This window comes from Ambystoma mexicanum, chromosome 6q, assembly GCF_040938575.1.
Source record: "Ambystoma mexicanum isolate Mex_15411 chromosome 6q, UKY_AmexF1_1, whole genome shotgun sequence".
Lineage (NCBI taxonomy): Eukaryota > Metazoa > Chordata > Amphibia > Caudata > Ambystomatidae > Ambystoma > Ambystoma mexicanum.
Window position 1 is genome coordinate 1,672,294,589 of NC_090937.1, and position 25,681 is coordinate 1,672,320,269.

Below are 25,681 nucleotides of genomic sequence, written 5' to 3' on the forward strand. Positions count from 1 at the left end.
GTACATCTAAGTACAGGAGTTCAAGGATGTGGCAGATGTAAGAGAAGTGTTTGACAGTAGACCAAGAGTTGAGAGTCGCAATGTGGAGCAGGGTACCACTTTTGAAAGACTTCCGTGGAGGCAGGGAAGCCTGAGAGGTAACAGTTGGAGGAGGCAGAGGAGCCGAGGAGCCAAAGAGGTAGTGGATGGCAAGTGAGCCAGAGAAGTGGAGGCCAAAGGTGGCAAGGGATCCAGGAGAGTTGCAGCTGGCAAGGGGGCCAGAGAAGTGGAGGATGGAGGTGGCTAGGGAGCCAGAGAGGTGGTAGATGGCAGAGGAGCCAGGATGGTAGAGGAAGGAGGAGGAGGAGGAGGAGCCAGAGAAGTGTTAGCAAGAATAGCAGGAGAAGGAAGGAGGTTGATGAGGTGAGGGAGGCGCCTATCAAATAGTAGGAGATTGGGCTGAGGCTGCTTGACCATGATGGTACCATTTAGAGAGACATTAATGATGTCTCTGGAGGACGGGAGTTAGGCCATGTGGACCTCCAAACCGCTGTCACCATTAATGGGTGAAGAGGAAGAAAGAGGGAGAAGAGTGACCATATGAAGGGTCCATATAGGGTGAGGATGTTGGTGAGAATCTCTCTGGAGGAAGCACTGACATAGCTGTCAGTGATGGGAAGGCCTGGGTTGGAGACCAGCATGTCGTTCATGAGCTTCTTACTTCCAGTCTTAGTGAAAAGTGAGAGGAGTAGGATCGGAGATAGAAAAACAGTTAGAGAAGATGGGGTAAATAGAGAGCACCATTGTGGGTGTGACAGAGGGAGGAGCGAGAGGAACACTCCACAGAGCCATGCCTAACAGGGTGCACAGGAAGGGGCTGCAGAGGGTGGGGGGGACACAATGAAAACTAGCTACAACAGAGCGCAGAGAACAGGTAACAAGGCAGCAGCAGACAGTGAGAAGCAGCGGTGGGAGGCGGCTCAGAACCACTAGAATAAGGCATGGGGGGCAGAGAAGAGGGCAATCTAGAGAAGAGGAATAAGGCCCAGTGGACAAAGCATACCCTGTGAAGCACACCCAGGAACACTAGCATAGAGGGGGAAAAGCAGGATTATGCAAAACAGAGATGGGGCCAATACAATCACCCAGAGGGAAAGAATGCAGAGAGATGCAAAGAAAAACAGAGTATGGCTACCCGGGAGAGGGACAGCCTAATGGATGCGTGGAGACAGTGCAGGGTAAGAATTGCATTGAACAGGAAGTACGCACAAGTAGGGTAGTTTAGAAGGATGTAGTAATGGCTGCACCCCACACCTACCTTGCGGTAGCTGTTGGTCAACGGCTGCGCTGCATGCGCGCACTCTTTGTTCCAACCCCTTCGCTGCCAAATACCTCCGTCACTCAACCCATGGCCTTTTCCTGTGGGGTCTTTGCCTCAGAGGGCCCTATCCTCGGTCGTTAAAGGCTCAGGCGCATGATTGTAGCGCTGCGTGCTGCGTTTCGTCGGACAGCGTGCAAGGGCTTTTGTGTCTTCTGATCCGTGATGAAGGTTTGCTCTCTGGCTCAGCCTGTGTCTTCTGGTGCATGTTGGTTGGGGTGGTGTTTCTTGTCTCACCAATCCTTTCTATTCTCTTGCAGGTGACGAGGAGTGCGCATACCTGGTCCTCGAAAACGTTGACATGTCTGGAGATATTATTGGCCGATGCACAGCAGCCGATCCTGACAATTGCCAGCTCATCTGTACTGACCACCCTCGGTGCGAGTACTTCACTTTTGGGAGTGATGGCTGTCAAGATGAAGATATGAGGTACTGCAATCAGTGTTCATCTTTGGAACACAGCTGGGGAGAGAGTTCATAATCATCCAGGCTAAGAGGAGGTTTGGGTGGGACTTTTTTCCTTCATCATGCAACGGGCAGCCATCACGTGCTACATATGCTCTCACACTTTGCCATGCAGAGTCTCATGCAGGACCCGAGGCACATTGGGCTCCGGTGCACCTTTACAACCCACCCTGAACTGCAAATAGCACCAGCCCTTTAAGACAATAAAGAAAGGTCACCTGAGAATGATGGACAAAACAACCAAAAGTACACTTGCAAACCACTCCACTGTGGTCTGAGCAAGTGAGGTCCCTTCTTGGCCGCCGGGAGGATAGCTGAGGGGCAACACGTTAGTCTTGGAAGCAAGACAACGCAGAGCCACACAGGGTTGAATCCTGGCCCCACGCTTAGTGACTGGTCTCTGGTATTAAGTAATTGCTGGGAGCGGTATTACCACATGTGGTAGTAGGGTATTTCCCCAATGCAGCCCAGTTGGTGCCGAATCACGCAAACGCGCTCTTCTCGTTGACTCATATTTAAGACGGAGGTTGGTGGTATTGGACAGGGCAGTATTTCCCCTGGAAATGCCCCAAAACTCGCAAGCAGGCCCTTTCTGCGGGAATCACAAAATCAGACATTTAGAGTTCCTTCTCAAGCACTTATAAGTTTATAATGCAGGAGCTTAGAAGGGTATAGGTCAAAATGGTGCCCTGTCCCCCGAGAACCGCTCCCTGAATTCGAGGAGTATCAGGGGACGAGTTGTACACTTTTTGAAGTTTAGAAGGAGTTCTGGACAGGAACCGGGCAATGGAAGCCTATTACCTCGTCACTATACTAGAGCATTCTTGCAAAGTAGAGGTGCGAACTCCCATTCATTTGAGTGCTTACATTGAAATTATGATGTGGTGATGGACAGTTTTTGTGTATTAGGGTTCTAGCCAAGAATGGGTTAATAATAACCCATGTTATGACATGTTTGTGTTGTAAAATATTAATGCTAAGCATTAATACCTGGCTGGCGCAAGTCCACCCTATGCATCGGCTGAAAGTGAAGAATGACTGTGCTGAGGAGACGATGTGGAGAATGGGTAGGATATGCACTGGCCGACCACCACAGTGTGCGTGCTCTAACTGCGTGCATGTGCTGGAGACACCTGTAGGGCCGTGGCCCCTCTCCGCACCTGTGGAGCTGTGGCCACCCTCTGGCCTGTTAGATCATAGAGTGTCACAGTGTGCGTGCTCTAACTGCGAGCATGCGCCCGAGACACCTGTAGGGCCCTGGCCACTCTCCGCACATGTGGAGCTGTGGCCACCCTCTGGCCTGTTAGATCATAGAGTGTCACAGTGTGCGTGCTCTAACTGCGAGCATGCGCCCGAGACACCTGTAGGGCCCTGGCCACTCTCCGCACCTGTGGAGCTGTGGCCACCCTCTGGCCTGTTAGATCATAGAGTGTCACAGTGTGCGTGCTCTAACTGCGAGCATGTGCTGGAGACACCCGTAGGGCCCTGGCCACTCTCCGCACCTGTGGAGCTGTGGCCACCCTCTTGCCTGTTAGATCACAGAGTGTCACAGTGTGCGTGCTCTAACTGCGAGCATGCGCCCGAGACACCTGTAGGGCCGTGGCCACTCTCCGCACCTGTGGAGCTGTGGCCACCCTCTGGCCTGTTAGATCACAGAGTGTCACAGTGTGCGTGCTCTAACTGCGAGCATGTGCTGGAGACACCTGTAGGGCCCTGGCCACTCTCCGCACCTGTGGAGCTGTGGCCACCCTCTGGCCTGTTAGATCACAGAGTGTCACAGTGTGCGTGCTCTAACTGCGAGCATGTGCTGGAGACACCTGTAGGGCCCTGGCCACTCTCCGCACATGTGGAGCTGTGGCCACCCTCTGGCCTGTTAGATCACAGAGTGTCACAGTGTGCGTGCTCTAACTGCGAGCATGCGCCCGAGACACCTGTAGGGCCCTGGCCACTCTCCGCACCTGTGGAGCTGTGGCCACCCTCTGGCCTGTTAGATCACAGAGTGTCACAGTGTGCGTGCTCTTACTGCGAGCATGCGCCCGAGACACCTGTAGGGCCCTGGCCACTCTCCGCACCTGTGGAGCTGTGGCCACCCTCTGGCCTGTTAGATCACAGAGTGTCACAGTGTGCGTGCTCTAACTGCGAGCATGTGCTGGAGACACCTGTAGGGCCGTGGCCACTCTCCGCACCTGTGGAGCTGTGGCCACCCTCTGGCCTGTTAGATCACAGAGTGTCACAGTGTGCGTGCTCTTACTGCGAGCATGTGCCGGAGACACCTGTAGGGCCGTGGCCACTCTCCGCACCTGTGGAGCTGTGGCCACCCTCTGGCCTGTTAGATCACAGAGTGTCACAGTGTGCGTGCTCTAACTGCGAGCATGTGCCGGAGACACCTGTAGGGCCCTGGCCACTCTCCGCACCTGTGGAGCTGTGGCCACCCTCTGGCCTGTTAGATCACAGAGTGTCACAGTGTGCGTGCTCTAACTGCGAGCATGTGCCCGAGACACCTGTAGGGCCCTGGCCACTCTCCGCACCTGTGGAGCTGTGGCCACCCTCTGGCCTGTTAGATCACAGAGTGTCACAGTGTGCGTGCTCTTACTGCGAGCATGCGCCCGAGACACCTGTAGGGCCCTGGCCACTCTCCGCACCTGTGGAGCTGTGGCCACCCTCTGGCCTGTTAGATCACAGAGTGTCACAGTGTGCGTGCTCTAACTGCGAGCATGTGCCGGAGACACCTGTAGGGCCGTGGCCACTCTCCGCACCTGTGGAGCTGTGGCCACCCTCTGGCCTGTTAGATCATAGAGTGTCACAGTGTGCGTGCTCTAACTGCGAGCATGTGCCGGAGACACCTGTAGGGCCGTGGCCACTCTCCGCACCTGTGGAGCTGTGGCCACCCTCTGGCCTGTTAGATCACAGAGTGTCACAGTGTGCGTGCTCTAACTGCGAGCATGTGCCGGAGACACCTGTAGGGCCGTGGCCACTCTCCGCACCTTTGGAGCTGTGGCCACCCTCTGGCCTGTTAGATCACAGAGTGTCACAGTGTGCGTGCTCTTGCTGCGAGCATGTGCTGGAGACACCTGTAGGGCCGTGGCCACTCTCCGCACCTGTGGAGCTGTGGCCACCCTCTGGCCTGTTAGATCACAGAGTGTCACAGTGTGCGTGCTCTAGCTGCGAGCATGTGCTGGAGACACCTGTAGGGCCGTGGCCACTCTCCGCACCTGTGGAGCTGTGGCCACCCTCTGGCCTGTTAGATCACAGAGTGTCACAGTGTGCGTGCTCTAGCTGCGAGCATGTGCTGGAGACACCTGTAGGGCCCTGGCCACTCTCCGCACCTGTGGAGCTGTGGCCACCCTCTGGCCTGTTAGATCACAGAGTGTCACAGTGTGCGTGCTCTAGCTGCGAGCATGTGCTGGAGACACCTGTAGGGCCCTGGCCACTCTCCGCACCTGTGGAGCTGTGGCCACCCTCTGGCCTGTTAGATCACAGAGTGTCACAGTGTGCGTGCTCTAGCTGCGAGCATGTGCTGGAGACACCTGTAGGGCCCTGGCCACTCTCCGCACCTGTGGAGCTGTGGCCACCCTCTGGCCTGTTAGATCACAGAGTGTCACAGTGTGCGTGCTCTTGCTGCGAGCATGCGCCCGAGACACCTGTAGGGCCGTGGCCACTCTCCGCACCTGTGGAGCTGTGGCCACCCTCTGGCCTGTTAGATCACAGAGTGTCACAGTGTGCGTGCTCTAACTGCGAGCATGCGCTGGAGACACCTGTAGGGCCGTGGCCACTCTCCGCACCTGTGGAGCTGTGGCCACCCTCTGGCCTGTTAGATCACAGAGTGTCACAGTGTGCGTGCTCTAACTGCGAGCATGTGCTGGAGACACCTGTAGGGCCGTGGCCACTCTCCGCACCTGTGGAGCTGTGGCCACCCTCTGGCCTGTTAGATCACAGAGTGTCACAGTGTGCGTGCTCTAGCTGCGAGCATGTGCTGGAGACACCTGTAGGGCCCTGGCCACTCTCCGCACCTGTGGAGCTGTGGCCACCCTCTGGCCTGTTAGATCATAGAGTGTCACAGTGTGCGTGCTCTTGCTGCGAGCATGCGCCCGAGACACCTGTAGGGCCGTGGCCACTCTCTGCACCAGTAGAGACGTGTCCACTCTCTGGCCTGTTAGATCACAGAGTGTCACAGTGTGCGTGCTCTAACTGCGAGCATGTGCTGGAGACACCTGTAGGGCCGTGGCCACTCTCCGCACCTGTGGAGCTGTGGCCACCCTCTGGCCTGTTAGATCACAGAGTGTCACAGTGTGCGTGCTCTAACTGCGAGCATGTGCTGGAGACACCTGTAGGGCCGTGGCCACTCTCCGCACCTGTGGAGTGCATGCGCCCGAGACACCTGTAGGGCCCTGGCCACTCTCTGCACCAGCAGAGACGTGTCCACTCTCTGCCCTGTTAGACCGCAGAGTGTCACAGTACGTGTGCTCTAACTGAGAGCTTACGTTCGAGACACATGTAGAGCCGTGGCCACACTCCGCTCTATTAGATCGCAGAATGTCACAGTGCGCACGCTCTAACTGGGAGCATGCGCTGGAGACACGAAGAGAAGAGAGCACCTCATCAGGGGAGGTGGGATGGAAGACAGTGCCTCATGAGGGGAGGTGGGATGGAAGACACTGCCTCATCAGGGGTTGTGGGATGGAAGACAGCGCCTCATCAGGGTTAGTGGAATGGAAGACAGTGCCTCATCAGGGCTAATGGGGTGGAAGACACTGCCTCATCAGGGGTAGTGGGATAAAAGACAGTACCTCATCAGGGGAGGTGGGATGGAAGACAGTGCCTCATGAGGGGAGGTGGGATGGAAGACACTGCCTCATCAGGGGTTGTGGGATGGAAGACAGCGCCTCATCAGGGTTAGTGGAATGGAAGACAGTGCCTCATCAGGGCTAATGGGGTGGAAGACACTGCCTCATCAGGGGTAGTGGGATAAAAGACAGTACCTCATCAGGGGAGGTGGGATGGAAGACAGCGCCTCATCAGGGGTAGTGGGATGGAAGACAGTGCCTCATCAGGGGTAGTGTGATGGAAGACAGTGCCTCATTAGGGGAGGTGTTTTGGAAGACAGTGCCTCATGAGGGGAGGTGGGGTGGAAGACAGTGCCTCATGAGGGGAGGTGGGATGGAAGACAGGTCCTCGTGAGGGGAGTTGGGATGGATGAAAGCACCTCATCAGGGGTAGTGGAATGGAAGACAGTGCCTCATCAGGGGTAGTGGAATGGAAGACAGTGCCTCATCGGAGGTAGTGGAATGCAAGACAGTGCCTCATCATGGGTAGTGGAATGCAAGACAGTGCCTCATCAGGGGCATTGGGATTGAAGGCAGTGCCTCATCAGGGTAGTGTGATGGAAGACAGCGCCTTATATGGGGTAGTGGGATGGAAGACAGTGCCTCATCAGGGGTAGTGGGATGGAAGACACCGCCCCATCGGAGGTAGTGGAATGGAAGACAGTGCCTCATCGGAGGTAGTGGAATGGAAGACAGTGCCTCATCAGCGGCATTGGGATTGAAGGCAGTGCCTCATCAGGGGTAGTGCGATGGAAGACAGCACCTCATCAGGGGTAGTGGGATGGAAGAGAGCGCCTCATCAGGGGAGGTGGGATGGAAGACAGCGCCTCATTAGGGTAGGTGGGATAGAAGACAGCGCCTCATCAGGGGAGATGGAATGGATGACAGTGCCTCCTCAGGCCAAGTGGGATGGATGACAGCGCCTCATGAGGGGAGGTGTTTTGGAAGGCAGTGCCTCATGAGGGGAGGTGGGATGAAAGACAGCGCCTCATGAGGGGAGGTGGGATGGAAGACAGTGCCTCATGAGGGGAGTTGAGATGGATGAAAGCACCTCATCAGGGGAAGTGGAATGGAAGACAGTGCCTCATCAGGGTAGTGGGATGGAAGACAGTGCCTCATCAGGGGAGGTGGGATGGAAGAAACCGCCTCATCAGGGGAGTTGGGATGGATCACAGCGCCTCATCAGGGGTAGTGGGATGGAAGACAGCGCCTCATGAGGGGAGGTGGGATGGAGGACAACGCCTCATCAGGGGTAGTGGGTTGGATGACAGCACCTCATCAAGGATAGCAGGATGGATGACAGCGCCTCATCAGGGGTAGTGGAATGCAAGACAGTGCCTCATCAGGGGCATTGGGATTGAAGGCAGTGCCTCATCAGGGTAGTGTGATGGAAGACAGCGCCTTATATGGGGTAGTGGGATGGAAGACAGTGCCTCATCAGGGGTAGTGGAATGGAAGACAGTGCCTCATCGGAGGTAGTGGAATGGAAGACAGTGCCTCATCGGAGGTAGTGGAATGGAAGACAGTGCCTCATCAGCGGCATTGGGATTGAAGGCAGTGCCTCATCAGGGGTAGTGCGATGGAAGACAGCACCTCATCAGGGGTAGTGGGATGGAAGAGAGCGCCTCATCAGGGGAGGTGGGATGGAAGACAGCGCCTCATTAGGGTAGGTGGGATAGAAGACAGCGCCTCATCAGGGGAGATGGAATGGATGACAGTGCCTCCTCAGGCCAAGTGGGATGGATGACAGCGCCTCATGAGGGGAGGTGTTTTGGAAGGCAGTGCCTCATGAGGGGAGGTGGGATGAAAGACAGCGCCTCATGAGGGGAGGTGGGATGGAAGACAGTGCCTCATGAGGGGAGTTGAGATGGATGAAAGCACCTCATCAGGGGAAGTGGAATGGAAGACAGTGCCTCATCAGGGTAGTGGGATGGAAGACAGCGCCTCATCAGGGGAGGTGGGATGGAAGAAACCGCCTCATCAGGGGAGTTGGGATGGATCACAGCGCCTCATCAGGGGTAGTGGGATGGAAGAGAGCGCCTCATGAGGGGAGGTGGGATGGAGGACAACGCCTCATCAGGGGTAGTGGGTTGGATGACAACACCTCATCAAGGATAGCAGGATGGATGACAGCGCCTCATCAGGGGTAGTGGAATTCAAGACAGTGCCTCATCATGGGTAGTGGAATGCAAGACAGTGCCTCATCAGGGGCATTGGGATTGAAGGCAGTGCCTCATCAGGGTAGTGTGATGGAAGACAGCGCCTTATATGGGGTAGTGGGATGGAAGACAGTGCCTCATCAGGGGTAGTGGGATGGAAGACAGCGCCCCATCAGGGGAGGTGGGATGGAAGACAGCGCCTCATCATGGGAGGCGGGATGATGACAGCACCTCCTCAGGCCAAGTGGGGTGGATGACATCGCTTCATGAGGGGAGGTGGGATGGAAGACAGCGCCTCATCAGGGCTAATGGGGTGGAAGACACTGCCTCATCAGGGGTTGTGGGTTGGAAGACAGCGCCTCATCAGGGGTAGTGGGATAAAAGACAGTACCTCATCAGGGGAGGTGGGATGGAAGACACTGCCTCATCAGGGGTAGTGGGATAAAAGACAGTACCTCATCAGGGGAGGTGGGATGGAAGACAGTGCCTCATCGGGGTTGTGGGTTGGAAGACAGCGCCTCATCAGGGGTAGTGGGATGGAAGACAGCGCCTCACCAGGGGTAGTGGGATGGAAGACAGTGCCTCATTAGGGGAGGTGTTTTGGAAGACAGTGCCTCATGAGGGGAGGTGGGGTGGAACACAGTGCCTCATGAGGGGAGGTGGGATGGAAGACAGGTCCTCATGAGGGGAGTTGGGATGGATGAAAGCACCTCATCAGGGGTAGTAGAATGGAAGACAGTGCCTCATCAGGGGTAGTGGAATGCTAGACAGTGCCTCATCGGAGGTAGTGGAATGGAAGACAGTGCCTCATCGGAGGTAGTGGAATGGAAGACAGTGCCTCATCAGCGGCATTGGGATTGAAGGCAGTGCCTCATCAGGGTTAGTGCAATGGAAGACAGCACCTCATCAGGGGTAGTGGGATGGAAGAGAGCGCCTCATCAGGGGAGGTGGGATGGAAGACAGCGCCTCATTAGGGTAGGTGGGATAGAAGACAGCGCCTCATCAGGGGAGATGGAATGGATGACAGTGCCTCCTCAGGCCAAGTGGGATGGATGACAGCGCCTCATGAGGGGAGGTGTTTTGGAAGGCAGTGCCTCATGAGGGGAGGTGGGATGAAAGACAGCGCCTCATGAGGGGAGGTGGGATGGAAGACAGTGCCTCATGAGGGGAGTTGAGATGGATGAAAGCACCTCATCAGGGGAAGTGGAATGGAAGACAGTGCCTCATCAGGGTAGTGGGATGGAAGAAACCGCCTCATCAGGGGATTTGGGATGGATCACAGCGCCTCATCAGGGGTAGTGGGATGGAAGACAGCGCCTCATGAGGGGAGGTGGGATGGAGGACAACACCTCATCAGGGGTAGTGGGTTGGATGACAGCACCTCATCAAGGATAGCAGGATGGATGACAGCGCCTCATCAGGGGTAGTGGAATGCAAGACCGTGCCTCATCATGGGTAGTGGAATGCAAGACAGTGCCTCATCAGGGGCATTGGGGTTGAAGGCAGGCCTCATCAGGGTAGTGTGATGGAAGACAGCGCCTTACATGGGGTAGTGGGATGGAAGACAGTGCCTCATCAGGGGTAGTGGGATGGAAGACAGCGCCCCATCAGGGGAGGTGGGATGGAAGACAGCGCCTCATCATGGGAGGCGGGATGATGACAGCACCTCCTCAGGCCAAGTGGGGTGGATGACATCGCTTCATCAGGGGAGGTGGGATGGAAGACACCATCTCATTAGGGGAGGTGGGACGGAAGACACCATCTCATGAGGGGAGGTGTTTTGGAAGAGAGTGCCCCATGAGGGGAGGTGGGGTGGAAGACAGTGCCTCATGAGGGGAGGTGGGATGAAAGACAGTGCCTCATGAGGGGAGTTGGGATGGATGACAGCACCTCATCAGGGATAGTGGAATGGAAGACAGTGCCTCATCAGGGGTAGTGGAATGAAAGACAGTGCCTCATCGGAGGTAATGGAATGGAAGACAGTGCCTCACTAGCGGCATTGGGATTTGTGGCAGTGCCTCATCAGGGGTAGTGCGATGGAAGACAGCACCTCATCAGGGGTAGTGGGATGGAAGAGAGCGCCTCATCAGGGGAGGTGGGATGGAAGACAGTGCCTCATTAGGGGAGGTGGGATAGAAGACAGCACCTCATCAGGGGAGGTGGAATGGATGACAGCGCCTCCTCAGGCCAAGTGGGATGGATGACAGCGCCTCGTGAGGGGAGGTGTTTTGGAAGACAGCTCCTCATGAGGGGAGGTGGGATGGAAGATAATGCCTCATGAGGGGAGTTGGGATGGATGAAAGCACCTCATCAGGGGAAGTTGAATGGAAGACAGTGCCTCATCGCGTGTAGTGGGATGGAAGACAGTGCCTCATCAGGGGTTGTGGGACAGAGCCTCATCAGGGGTAGTGGGATGGAAGAGAGCCCTTCATCAGGGGTAGTGGGATTGAAGAGAGTGCCTCATCAGGGGAGGTGGAATGGAAGACAGTGCCTCATCAGGGGTAGTGGGATGGAAGACAGTGCCTCATCAGGGGGAGTGGGGTGGATTACAGTGCCTCTTCAGGCCAAGTGGGATGGATGACAGTGCCTCATGAGGGGAGGTGGGATGGAAGACACCATCTCATGAGCGGAGGTGGGATGGAAGACAGCACCTCATCATGGGTAGTGGAATGCAAGACAGTGCCTCATCAGGGGCATTGGGATTGAAGGCAGTGTCTCATCAGGGGTAGTGCGATGGAAGACAGCGCCTTATATGGGGTAGTGGGATGGAAGACAGTGCCTCATCAGGGGTAGTGGATTGGAAGACAGCGCCTCATCAGGGGAGGTGGGATGGAAGACAGCACCTCATCAGGGGATGTGGGATGGAAGACAGCGCCTCATCAGGGGAGGTGAGATGGATGACAGCGCCTCCTCAGGCCAAGTGGGATGGATGACAGCACCTCATGAGGGGAGGTGGGATGGAAGACACCATCACATGAGGGGAGGTGTTTTGGAAGACAGTGCCTCATGAGGGGAGGTGGGGTGGAAGACAGCCCCTCATGAGGGGAGGTGGGATGGAAGACAGCACCTCATCAGGGGAGTTGGGATGGATGACAGCGCCTCGTCAGGGGAAGTGTGATGGAAGACAGTGCCTCATCAGCGGTAGTGGGATGGAAGACAGCACCTCATCGGGGGTAGTGGGATGGATGACAGCGCCTCATCAGGGGTAGTGGGATGGAGGACAATGCCTCATGAGGGGAGGTGGGATGGATGATAACGCCTCATCAGGGGTAGTGGGTTGGATGACAGCACCTCATCAAGGATAGGATGGATGACAGCGCCTCATCAGGGGTAGTGGAATGCAAGACAGTGCATCATCAGGGGCATTGGGATTGAAGGCAGTGCCTCATCAGGGTAGTGTGATGGAAGACAGCGCCTTACATGGGGTAGTGGGTTGGAAGACATCACCTCATCGCGGGTAGTGGGATGGAAGACAGCACCTCATCGTGGGTAGTGGGATGGATAACAGCGCCTCATCAGGGGTAGTGGGATGGAAGACAATGCCTCATGAGAGGAGGTGGGATGGATGACAACGCCTCATCAGGGGTAGTGGGGTGGATGACAGCACCTCTTCAGGCCAAGTGGGATGGATGACAGTGCCTCATTAGGGGAGCCGGGATGGAAGACAGTGCCTCATGAGGGGAGGTGTGATGGAAGAGAGTGTCTCATCATGGCTAGTGGGATGGAAGGGAGCGCCTCATCAGGGGAGTGGGATGGAAGACAGCGCCTCATCAGAGGTAGTGGGATGGAAGAGAGTGCCTCATCAGGGGTAGTGGGATGGAAGAGAGCACCTCATCAGGGGAGGTGGGATGGAAGACAGCACCTCATCAGGGGAGATGGGATGGATGACAATGCCTCCTCAGGCCAAGTGGGATGGATGACAGTGCCTCATGAGGGGAGGTGTTTTGGAAGGCAGTGCCTCATGAGGGGAGGTGGGATGGAAGAGAGTGCCTCATCAGGGGAGGTGGGATGGAAGACAGCGCCTCATTAGGGGAGGTGGGATGGAAGACAGCGCCTCATCAGCAGAGGTGGGATGGATGACAGTGCCTCCTCAGGCCAAGTGGGATGGATGACAGCACCTCATGAGGGGAGGTGTTTTGGAAGGCAGCACCTCATGAGGGGAGGTGTTTTGGAAGGCAGTGCCTCATGAGGGGAGGTGGGATAAAAGACAGTGCCTCATGAGGGGAGGTTGGATGAAAGACAGTGCCTCATGAGGGGAGTTGGGATGGATGAAAGCACCTCATCAGGGGACGTGGAATGGAAGACAGTGCCTCATCAGGGATAGTAGGATGGAAGACAGCGCCTCATCAGGGGAGGTGGGATGGAAGAAACCACCTCATCAGGGGAGTTGGGATGGATGATAGCACCTCATCAGGGGATGTGGGATGGAAGACAGACCCTCATTGGGGGTAGTGGGATGGATGACAGCACCTCATCAGGGGTAGTGGGATGGAAGGACGTGCCTCATCAGGGGTAGTAGGATGGAAGACACCGCCTTATCAGGGGTAGTTGGATGGAAGAAAATGCCTCATCAGGGGAGGTGGGATGGAAGACAGCGGCTCATCAGGGGAGTTGGGATGGATGAAAGCACCTCATCAGGGGTAGTGGAATGGAAGACAGTGCCTCATCAGGGGTAGTGGAATGGAAGACAGTGCCTCATCGGAGGTAGTGGAATGGAAGACAGTGCCTCATCAGCGGCATTGGGATTGAAGGCAGTGCCTCATCAGGGGTAGTGTGACGGAAGACAGCACCTCATCAGGGGTAGTGGGATGGAAGAGAGCGCCTCATCAGGGGAGGTGGGATGGAAGACAGCGCCTCATTAGGGAAGGTGGGATAGAAGACAGCGCCTCATCAGGGGAGGTGGAATGGATGACAGCGCCTCCTCAGGCCAAGTGGGATGGATGACAGCGCCTCATGAGGGGAGGTATTTTGGAAGACAGCATCTCATGAGGGGAGGTGGTATGGAATACAGTGCCTCATGAGGGGAGGTGGGATGGAAGGCAATGCCTCATGAGGGGAGTTGGGATGGATGAAAGCACCTCATCAGGGGAAGTGGATTGGAAAACAGTGCCTCATCAGGGGTAGTGGGATGAAAGACAGCGCCTCATCAGGGGTTGTGGGACAGCGCCTCATCAGGGGTAGTGGGATGGAAGAGAGGGCCTCATCAGGGGAAGTGGGATGGAAGACAGTGCCTCATCAGCGGTAGTGGGATGGAAGACAGCACCTCATGAGGGGAGGTGGGATGGAGGACAACACCTCATCAGGGGTAGTGGGTTGGATGACAGCACCTCATCAAGGGTAGTGGGATGATGACAGCGCCTCATCAGGGGTAGTGGAATGCAAGACAGTGCCTCATCAGGGGCATTGGGATTGAAGGCAGTGCCTCATCAGGGTAGTGTGATGGAAGACAGCGCCTTATATGGGTTAGTGGGATGGATGACAGTGCCTCATCAGGGGTAGTGGGATGGAAGACAGCGCCCCATCAGGGGAGGTGGGATGGAAGACACCATCTCATGAGGGGAGGTGTTTTGGAAGACAGTGCCTCATGAGGGGAGGTGGGGTGGAAGACAGTGCCTCATGAGGGGAGGTGGAATGGAAGACAGTGCCTCATCAGGGGTAGTGGAATGGAAGACAGTACCTCATCGGAGGTAATGGAATGGAAGACAGTGCCTCACTAGCTGCATTGGGATTGAAGGCAATGCCTCATCAGGGGTAGTGCAATGGAAGACAGCGCCTCATCAGGGGAGGTGGGATGGAAGACAGCACCTCATCAGGGGTAGTGGGATGGAAGAGAGCGCCTCATCAGGGAGGTGGGATGGAAGACAGCGCCTCATTAGGGGAGGTGGGATAGAAGACAGCACCTCATCAGGGGAGGTGGAATGGATGACAGCACCTCCTCAGGCCAAATGGGATGGATGACAGTGCCTCATGAGGGGAGGTGGGATGGAAGATAATGCCTCATGAGGGGAGTTGGGATGGATGAAAGCACCTCATCAGGGGAAGTGGAATGGAAGACAGTGCCTCATCGGGGGTAGTGGGATGGAAGACAGCCCCTCATCAGGTGTTGTGGGACAGAGCCTCATCAGGGGTAGTGGGATGGAAGAGAGCCCCTCATCAGGGGTAGTGGGATGGAAAAGAGTGTCTCATCAGGGGAGGTGGAATGGAAGACAGTGCCTCATCAGGGGAAGTGGGATGGAAGACAGTGCCTCATCAGGGGGTGTGGGGTGGATTACAGTGCCTCTTCAGGCCAAGTGGGATGGATGACAGTGCCTCATGAGGGGAGGTGGGATGGAAGACACCATCTCATGAGGGGAGGTGAGATGGAAGACAGCACCTCATCGAGGGTAGTGGGATGGATGACAGCGCCTCATCATGGGTAGTGGAATGCAAGACAGTGCCTCATCAGGGGTAGTGGATTGGAAGACAGCGCCTCATCAGGGGAGGTGGGATGGAAGACAGCGCCTCATCAGGGGAGGTGAGATGGATGACAGCGCCTCCTCAGGCCAAGTGGGATGGATGACAGCACCTCATGAGGGGAGGTGGGATGGAAGACACCATCTCATGAGGGGAGGTGTTTTGGAAGACAGTGCCTCATGAGGGGAGGTGGGGTGGAAGACAGCGCCTCATTAGGGGAGGTGCACCTCATCGAGGGTAGTGGGATGGATGACAGCGCCTCCTCAGGGGTAGTGCAATGCAAGACAGTGCCTCATCAGGGGCATTGGGATTGAAGGCAGTGCCTCATCAGGGGTAGTGCAATGGAAGACAGCGCCTTATATGGGGTAGTGGGATGGAAGACAGTGCCTCATCAGGGGTAGTGGGATGGAAGACAGCGCCTTATCAGGGGAGGTGGGATGGAAGACAGCGCCTCATCAGGGGAGGTGGGATGGAAGACAGTGCCTCATCAGGGGAGGTGGGATGGATGACAGCGCCTCCTCAGGCCAAGTGGGGTGGATGACAGCGCCTCATGAGAGGAGGTGGGATGGAAGACACCATCTCATGAGGGGAGGTGTTTTTGAAGACACTGCCTCATGAGGGGAGTTGGGGTGGAAGACAGCGCCTCATCAGGGGAGTTGGGATGGATGACAGCACCTCATCAGGGGAAGTGGGATGGAAGACAGTGCCTCATCAGCGGTAGTGGGATGGAAGACAGCCCCTCATCGGGGGTAGTGAGATGGATGAAATCGCCTCATCAGTGGTAGTGGGATGGAAGACAATGCCTCATGAGAGGAGGTGGGATGGATGACAACGCCTCATCAGGGGTAGAGGGGTGGATGACAGCACCTCTTCAGGCCAAGTGGGATGGATGACAGTGCCTCATTAGGGGAGGTGGGATGGAAGACAATGCCTCATGAGGGGAGTTGGGATGGAAGAGAGTGCCTCATCATGGGTAGTGGGATGGAAGAGAGCGCCTCATCAGGGGAGGTGGGATGGAAGAGAGTGCCTCATCAGGGGTAGTGGGATGGAAGAGAGCACCTCATCAGGGGAGGTGGGATGGAAGACAGCGCCTCATTAGGGGAGGTGGGATGGAAGACAGCGCCTCATTAGGGGAGGTGGGATGGAAGACAGCGCCTCATCAGGGGAGGTGGGATGGATGAAAGTGCCTCATGAGGGGAGGTGTTTTGGAAGGCAGTGCCTCATGAGGGGAGGTGGGATGGAAGAGAGCGCCTCATCAGGGGTAGTGTGATGGAATACAGTGCCTCATCAGAGGTAGTGGGCTGGAAGAGAGTGCCTCATCAGGGGTAGTGGGATGGAAGAGAGCGCCTCATCAGGGGAGGTGGGATGGAAGACAGCGCCTCATTAGGGGAGGTGGGATGGAACACAGCGCCTCATCAGTGGAGGTGGGATGGATGACAGTGCCTCCTCAGGCCAAGTGGGATGGGTGACAGCGCCTCATGAGGGGAGATGGGATGGAAGACAGTGCCTCATGAGGGGAGTTGGGATGGATGAAAGCACCTCATCAGGGGAAGTGGAATGGAAGAGTGCGCCTCAACAGGGGAGGTGGGATGGAAGACAGCACCTCATCAGGGGTAGTGGGATGGAAGACAGTGCCTCATAAGGGGAGTTGGGATGCATGACAGCGCCTCATCAGGGGAAGTGGGATGGAAGACAGTGCCTCATCAGCGGTAGTGGGATGGATGACAACACCTCATCAGGGGTAGTGGGGTGGATGACAGCACCTCCTCAGGCCAAGGAGGATGGATGACAGCGCCTCATGAGGAGAGGTGGGATGGAAGACAGTGCCTCATGAGGGGAGTTGAGATGGATGAAAGCACCTCATAAGGGGAAGTGGAATGGAAGACAGTGCCTCATCAGGGTAGTGGGATGGAAGACAGCGCCTCATCAGGGGAGGTGGGATGGAAGAAACTGTCTCATCAGGGGAGTTGGGATGGATCACAGCGCCTCATCAGGGGTAGTGGGATGGAAGACAGCCCCTCATGAGGGGAGGTGGGATGGAGGACAACGCCTCATCAGGGGTAGTGGGTTGGATGACAGCACCTCATCAAGGATAGCAGGATGGATGACAGCGCCTCATCAGGGGTAGTGGATTGCAAGACAGTGCCTCATCAGGGGCATTGGGATTGAAGGCAGTGCCTCATCAGGGTAGTGTGATGGAAGACAGCGCCTTATATGGGGTAGTGGGATGGAAGACAGTGCCTCATCAGTGGTAGTGGGATGGAAGAAAGCGCCTCATCAGGGGAGGTGGGATGGAAGACAGTGCCTCATTAGGGGAGGTGGGATAGAAGACAGCACCTCATCAGGGGAGGTGGAATGGATGACAGCGCCTCCTCAGGCCAAGTGGGATGGATGACAGCGCCTCGTGAGGGGAGGTGTTTTGGAAGACAGCTCCTCATGAGGGGAGGTGGGATGGAAGATAATGCCTCATGAAGGGAGTTGGGATGGATGAAAGCACCTCATCAGGGGAAGTTGAATGGAAGACAGTGCCTCATCAGGGGTTGTGGGACAGAGCCTCATCAGGGGTAGTGGGATGGAAGAGAGCCCCTCATCAGGGGTAGTGGGATTGAAGAGAGTGCCTCATCAGGGGAGGTGGAATGGAAGACAGTGCCTCATCAGGGGTAGTGGGGTGGATTACAGTGTCTCTTCAGGCCAAGTGGGATGGATGACAGTGCCTCATGAGGGGAGGTGGGATGGCGGACAATGCCTCATCAGGGGTAGTGGGATGGAGGACAATGCCTCATGAGGGGAGGTGGGATGGATGACAATGCCTCATCAGGGGTAGTGGGTTGGATGACAGCACCTCATCAAGGATAGCAGGATGGATGACAGCGCCTCATCAGGGGTAGTGGAATGCAAGACAGTGCCTCATCAGGGGCATTGGGATTGAAGGCAGTGCCTCATCAGGGTAGTGTGATGGAAGACAGCGCCTTATATGGGGTAGTGGGATGGAAGACAGTGCCTCATCAGGGGTAGTGGGATGGAAGACAGCGCCCCATCAGGGGAGGTGGGATGGAAGACAGCGCCTCATCATGGGAGGCGGGATGATGACAGCACCTCCTCAGGCCAAGTGGGATGGATGACATCGCTTCATGAGGGGAGGTGGGACGGAAGACACCATCTCATGAGGGGAGGTGGGACGGAAGACACCATCTCATGAGGGGAGGTGTTTTGGAAGACAGTGCCTCATGAGGGGAGGTGGGGTGGAAGACAGTGCCTCATGAGGGGAGGTGGGATGAAAGACAGTGCCTCATGAGCGGAGTTGGGATGGAAGAAAGCACCTCATCAGGGGAAGTGGAATGGAAGGACGTGCCTCATCGGGGGTTGTGGGATGGATGGCAAAGCCTCATCAGGGGTAGTGGGATGAAGACACCGCCTTATCAGGGGAGTTGGGTTGGATGACAGCACCTCATCAGGGGTAGTGGGATGGAAGACAGTGCCTCATCGGAGGTAATGGAATGGAAGACAGTGCCTCACTAGTGGCATTGGGATTGAAGGCAGTGCCTCATCAGGGGTAGTGCATGGAAGACAGCACCTCATCAGGGGTAGTGGGATCTAAGAGAGCGCCTCATCAGGGGAGGTGGGATGGAAGACAGTGCCTCATTAGGGGAGGTGGGATAGAAGACAGCACCTCATCAGGGGAGGTGGAATGGATGACAGCGCCTCCTCAGGCCAAGTGGGATGGATGACAGCGCCTCGTGAGGGGAGGTGTTTTGGAAGACAGCTCCTCATGAGGGGGGTGGGATGGATGAAAGCACCTCATCAGGGGAAGTTGAATGGAAGACAGTGCCTCATCGCGTGTCGTTGGATGGAAGACAGTGCCTCATCAGGGGTTGTGGGACAGAGCCTCATCAGGGGTAGTGGGATGGAAGAGAGCCCCTCATCAGGGGTAATGGGATTGAAGAGAGTGCCTCATCAGGGGAGGTGGAATGGAAGACAGTGCCTCATCAGGGGAAGTGGGATGGAAGACAGTGCCTCATTAGGGGGAGTGGGGTGGATTACAGTGCCTCTTCAGGCCAAGTGGGATGGATGACAGTGCCTCATGAGGGGAGGTGGGATGGAAGACACCATCTCATGAGGGGAGGTGGGATGGAAGACAGCACCTCATCGTGGGTAGTAGGATGGATGACAGCGCCTCATCAGGGGCATTGGGATTGAAGGCAGTGCCTCATCAGGGGTAGTGCGATGGAAGACAGCGCCTTATATGGGGTAGTGGGATGAAAGACAGTGCCTCATCAGGGGTAGTGGATTGGAAGACAGCGCCTCATCAGGGGAGGTGGGATGGAAGACAGCACCTCATCAGGGGATGTGGGATGGAAGACAGCGCCTCATCAGGGGAGGTGAGAAGGATGACAGCGCCTCCTCAGGCCAAGTGGGATGGATGACAGCACCTCATGAGGGGAGGTGGGATGGAAGATACCATCTCATGAGGGGAGGTGTTTTGGAAGACAGTGCCTCATGAGGGGAGGTGGGTGGAAGACAGCGCCTCATGAGGGGAGGTGGGATGGAAGACAGCACCTCATCAGGGGAGTTGGGATGGATGACAGCGCCTCATCAGGGGAAGTGTGATGGAAGACAGTGCCTCATCAGCGGTAGTGGGATGGATGACAGCGCCTCATCAGGGGTAGTGGGATGGAGGACAATGCCTCATGAGGGGAGGTGGGATGGATGACAACGCCTCATCAGGGGTAGTGGGGTGGATGACAGCGCCTCTTCAGGCCAAGTGGGATGAATGACAGTGCCTCATTAGGGGAGGTGGGATGGAAGACAGTGCCTCATGAGGGGAGGAGGGATGGAAGACAGCGCCTTATGAGGGGAGTTTGGATGGAAGACAGTGCCTCATCTGAGGTAGTGGAATGGAAGGCAGTGCCTCATCAGGGGTAGTGTGATGGAAGACAGCGCCTCATCAGAGGTAGCTGGATGGAAGAGAGTGCCTCATCAGGGGTAGTGGGATGGAAGAGAGTGCCTCATCAGGGGAGGTGGGATGGAAGACAGCGCCTCATTAGGGGAGGTGGGATGGAAGACAGCGCCTCATCAGGGGAGGTGGGATGGATGACAGTGCCTCTTTAGGCCAAGTGGGATGGATGACAGCGCCTCATGAGGGGAGGTCTTTTGGAAGGCAGTGCCTCATGAGGGGAGGTGGGATGAAAGACAGTGCCTCATGAGGGGAGGTGGGATGGAAGACAGTGCCTCATGAGGGGAGTTGGGATGGATGAAAGCACCTCATCGGGGGAAGTGGAATGGAAGAGAGTGCCTCATCAGGGGTAGTGGGATGGAAGACAGTGCCTCATCAGGCGTTGTGGGACACAGCCTCATCAGGGGTAGTGGGATGGAAGAGTGCGCCTCATCAGGGGAGGTGGGATGGAAGACAGCACCTCATCAGCGGTAGTGGGATGGAAGACAGCACCTCATGAGGGGTGGTGGGATGGAAAACAGTGCCTCATCAGGGGTAGTGGGATGGAAGACAGCACCTCATCAGAGGAAGTGTGATGGAAGACAGCACCTCATGAGGGGTAGTGTGATGGAAGACAGCACCTCATGAGGGGTAGTGTGATGGAAGACAGCACCTCATGAGGGTTGGTGGGATGGAAGACAGTGCCTCATCAGGGGTAGTGGGATGGAAGACAGCACCTCATGAGGGGTGGTGGGATGGAAGACAGTGCCTCATCAGGGGAGTTGGGATGGATGACAGCACCTCATCAGAGGAAGTGGAATGGAAGACAGTGCCTCATCAGCGGTAGTGGGATGGAAGACAGCACCTCATTGGGGGTAGTGGGATGGAAGACAGCACCTCATTGGGGGTAGTGGGATGGATGACAGTGCCTTATCAGAGGAAGTGGGATGGATGACAGCACCTCATGAGGGGAGGTGGGATGAAAGACAGTGCCTGATCAGGGGAGGTGGGATGGAAGACAGTGCCTAATCAGGGGGGTTGGAAGACAGTGCCTCAACATGGGTAGTGGGATGGAAGACCGTGCCTCATCAGTGGAGTTGGGATGGAAGACAGTGCCTCATCAGGGGTAGTCGGATGAAAGACCGCGCCTCATGAGGGGAGGTGGGATGGAAGACAATGCCTCATCAGGGGAGGTGGGATAGAAGACAGTGCCTCATCAGGGGTAGTGGGATGGAAGACCGCGCCTCATCAGGGGAGTTGAGATGGATGACAGGACCTCATCAGGGGCAGTGGGATGGATGACAGTGCCTCATCAGGGAGGTTGGTATGGATGACAGCACCTCATCAGGGAAGGTGGGATGGAAGACAGTGCCTCATGAGGGGAGGTGGGATGGAAGACAGTGCCTCATCAGGGGTAGTGGGATGGAAGACAGTGCCTCATGAGGGGAGGTGAGATGGAAGACAATGCCTCATCAGGGGAGGTGGGATAGAAGACAGTGCCTCATCAGGGGTAGTGGGATGGAAGACCGCGCCTCATCACGGGAGTTGCGATGGATGACAGGACCTCATCAGGGGCAGTGGGATGGATGACAGTGCCTCATTAGGGAGGTTGGTATGGATGACAGCACCTCATCAGGGAAGGTGGGATGGAAGACAGTGCCTCATGAGGGGAGGTGGGATGGAAGACAGTGCCTCATCAGGGGAGGTGGGATGGAAGACAGTGCCTCATCAGGGGTAGTGGGATGGAAGACAGTGCCTCATGAGGGGAGGTGGGATGGAAGACAATGCCTCATCAGTGGAGGTGGGATAGAAGACAGTGCCTCATCAGGGGTAGTGGGATGGAAGACCGCGCCTCATCAGGGGAGTTGGGATGGATGACAGGACCTCATCAGGGGCAGTGGGATGGATGACAGTGCCTCATGAGGGGAGGTGGGATGGAAGACAGTGCCTCATCAGGGGTAGTGGGATGGAAGACAGTGCCTCATGAGGGGAGGTGAGATGGAAGACAATGCCTCATCAGGGGAGGTGGGATAGAAGACAGTGCCTCATCAGGGGTAGTGGGATGGAAGACCGCGCCTCATCACGGGAGTTGCGATGGATGACAGGACCTCATCAGGGGCAGTGGGATGGATGACAGTGCCTCATTAGGGAGGTTGGTATGGATGACAGCACCTCATCAGGGAAGGTGGGATGGAAGACAGTGCCTCATGAGGGGAGGTGGGATGGAAGACAGTGCCTCATCAGGGGAGGTGGGATGGAAGACAGTGCCTCATCAGGGGTAGTGGGATGGAAGACAGTGCCTCATGAGGGGAGGTGGGATGGAAGACAATGCCTCATCAGTGGAGGTGGGATAGAAGACAGTGCCTCATCAGGGGTAGTGGGATGGAAGACCGCGCCTCATCAGGGGAGTTGGGATGGATGACAGGACCTCATCAGGGGCAGTGGGATGGATGACAGTGCCTCATCAGGGGAGGTGGGATAGAAGACAGTGCCTCATCAGGGGTAGTGGGATGGAAGACAGTGCCTCATCAGTGAGGTTGGTATGGATGACAGCCCCTCATCAGGGAAGGTGGGATGGAAGACAGTGCCTCATGAGGGGAGGTGGGATGGAAGACCGCACCTCATCAGGGGCAGTGGGATGGAAGACAGTGCCTCATCAGGGGGGGTGGGATGAAAGACCGCGCCTCATCAGGGGCAGTGGGATGGAAGACAGTGCCTCATCAGGGGAGGTGGGATGAAAGACCGCGCCTCATCAGGGGCAGTGGGATGGAAGACAGTGCCTCATCAGGGGGGGTGGGATGAAAGACAGCGCCTCATCAAGGGAGGTGGGGTGGAAGATGGTGACTCACCAGGGGAGGTGGGAGGGAAGACAGTACCTTTCTCTCTCTGTCCATCTCCCGTTCACTCTACTTCTCTCTCTCTTTCCCTGGCTGACTCCTTTTTCTTCTCCTTTTTTTTGTCTTTCTCTCATTCTCACTTTGTCTCTATTTCTCCAGCTCTCTCCTCTCCCTGCCTTCTCTCTCTCCTGTTTTGTTTACGTCTCTATCTCTCACTCACTCCTTCATTCTCTCCTTTTCGTCTCTGACTCTTTCCATCTCGTCCAGTGTAGCTTCTCTCTCTCTCTCTCTCTCTCTCTCTCTCTCTCACACACACTATCTGTCTGATTGTCATTTGCTTTAGGTACACTTGTCTGCTGAAGGTGACTTGTGGTGGGAAACTACCAGAGGTGGTGCCTAGTCACGGCATTTTCTCTGGCTATTCACTAAGACATGCCAGAGTCGGAGAAAAAAGTAAGTTCTTTCTGTTATCTCTTGTGCATGAACTCTCTCCCCTTCCTCCTTCCTATCGCCCTCTTTTCCCATTTGTATGTCTTCTCTCTTGTGCATTGACGCTCTCCCCTTCCTCCTTCCTATCACCCTCTTTTTCCCTTCTAATGTCTTCTCTTTTGTGCATGAACTCTCTCCCCTTCCTCCTTCCTATCGCCCTCTATTCCCCTTTGTATGTCTTCTCTCTTGTGCATTGACACTCTCCCCTTCCTCTTTCCTATCACCCTCTTTTTCCCTTCTAATGTCTTCTCTCTTGTGCATTGAGGCTCTCCCCTTCCTCATTCCTATCGCCCTCTTTTTCACTTTGTATATCTTATCTCTTGTGCATTGACACTCTCCCCTTCCTCCTTCCTATCGCCTCCTTTTGCCTTTGTATGTCTTCTCTCTTGTGCATTGACGCTCTCCCCTTCCTTCTTCCTATCACCCTCTTTTCCCCTTTGTATGTGCATTGAGGCTCTCCCCTTCCTCCTTCCTATTGCCCTCTTTTTCACTTTGTATATCTTCTCTCTTGTGCATTGACATTCTCCCCTTCCTCCTTCCTATCGCCCTCCTTTCGCCTTTGTATGTCTTCTCTCTTGTGCATTGACGCTCGCCCCTTCCTCCTTCCTATCGCCCTCTTTTTCACTTTGTGTTTCATCTCTCTTGTACATTGACACTCTCCCCTTCCTCCTTCCTATCGCCCTCCTTTCGCCTTTGTATGTCTTCTCTCTTGTGCATTGACGCGCTCCCCTTCCTTCTTCCTAAAACCCTCTTTTCCCCTTTGTATGTGCATTGAGGCTCTCCCCTTCCTCATTCCTATTGCCCTTTTTTCCCCTTGGTATGTCTTCTCTCTTGTGCATTGACACTCTCCCCTTCCTCCTTCCTATCGCCCTCCTTTCCCCTTTGTATGTTTTCTCCCTTGTGCATTGACGCTCTCCCCTTCCTATCGCCCTATTTTTCCCTTCTTATGTCTTCTCTCTTGTGCATTGACACTCTCCCTTCCTTCTTCCTTTCACCCTCCTTTCCCCTTTGTATGTCTTTTCTCTTGTGTATTGATGCTCCCCCTTCCTTCTTCCTATTGCCCTCCTTTCCCCTTTCTATGTCTTCTTTCTTGTGCATTGATGCTCTCCCCTTCCTCCTTCCTATCGCCCTCTTTTTCACTTCTTGTGTCTTCTCTCTTGTGCATTGACACTCTCCTCTTCCTCCTTCCTATCGCCTTCTTTTCCCTTTGTCTTCTCTCTTGTGCATATACGCTCTCTCCTTCCTCCTCCTATCACTCTTTTTTCCCTTTGTATGTCTTCTCTCTTGTGCATTGATGCTCTCTGCTTCCTCCTTCCTATCACCCTCTTTTCCCCTTCGCATGTCTTCTCTCTTGTGCATTGACGCTCTCCCCTTCCTCCTTCCTATCACCCTCCTTTCCCCTTTGTATGTCTTCTCTCTTGTGCATTGACACTCTCCCCTTCCTCTTGCCCTCCTTTCGCCTTTCTATGTCTCCTCTCTTGTGCTTTGAGGCTCTCCGCTTCCTCCTTCCTTTCACACTCTTTTCCCCCTTGCATGTCTTCTCTCTTGTGCATTGATGCTCTCCCTTCCTCCTTCCTATCCCCCTCTTTTTCACTTTGTATGTCTTCTCTCTTGTGCATTGACGCTCTCCCCTTCCCTTTCGCCCTCTTTTCCCCTTCGTATGTCTTCTCTCTTGTGCATTGACGCTCTCCCCTTCCTCCTTCCTATCGGCCTCTTTTTCCCTTTGTATGTCTTCTGTCTTGTGCATTGACACTCTCCCCTTCCTCCTTCCTATCGCCCTCCTTTCGCCTTTGTCTTCTCTCTTTTGCATTGACACTCTCCCCTTCCTCCTTCCTATCGCCCTCTTCTTCCTTTTGTATGTCTTCTCTCTTGTGCAGTGACGCTCTCCCCTTCCTCCTTCCTATCGCCCTCCTTTCCCCTTTGTATGTCTTCTCTCTTGTGCATTGACGCTCTCCCCTTCCTCCTTCCTATCACCCTCTTTTTCCCTTCTAATGTCTTCTCTCTTGAGCATTGACGCTCTCCCCTTCCTCCTTCCTATCGTCCTCCTTTCCCCTTTGTATATCTTCACTCTTGTGCACTGACACTCCCCCCTTCCTCCTTCCTATCACTCTCCTTTCCCCTTTGTATGTTTTCTCTCTTGTGCATTGACGCTCTCCCCTTCCTCC

At 55.5% G+C, this 25,681-nt stretch overlaps 1 protein-coding gene across 2 annotated transcripts in view; it reads left to right on the top strand.

The window, feature by feature from the left end:
* The window catches only part of LOC138515681 (coagulation factor XI-like), a 328,669-nt gene that overhangs the window by 48,083 nt on the left and 254,905 nt on the right, over window positions 1-25,681 (top strand). For both annotated transcript variants that reach the window (XM_069630352.1, XM_069630353.1), the window contains 2 exons: window positions 1,618-1,786; window positions 23,371-23,480. In XM_069630352.1, coding sequence (XP_069486453.1) covers window positions 1,618-1,786; window positions 23,371-23,480 — 279 coding nt within the window. The remainder of the gene's footprint in view (window positions 1-1,617; window positions 1,787-23,370; window positions 23,481-25,681) is intronic.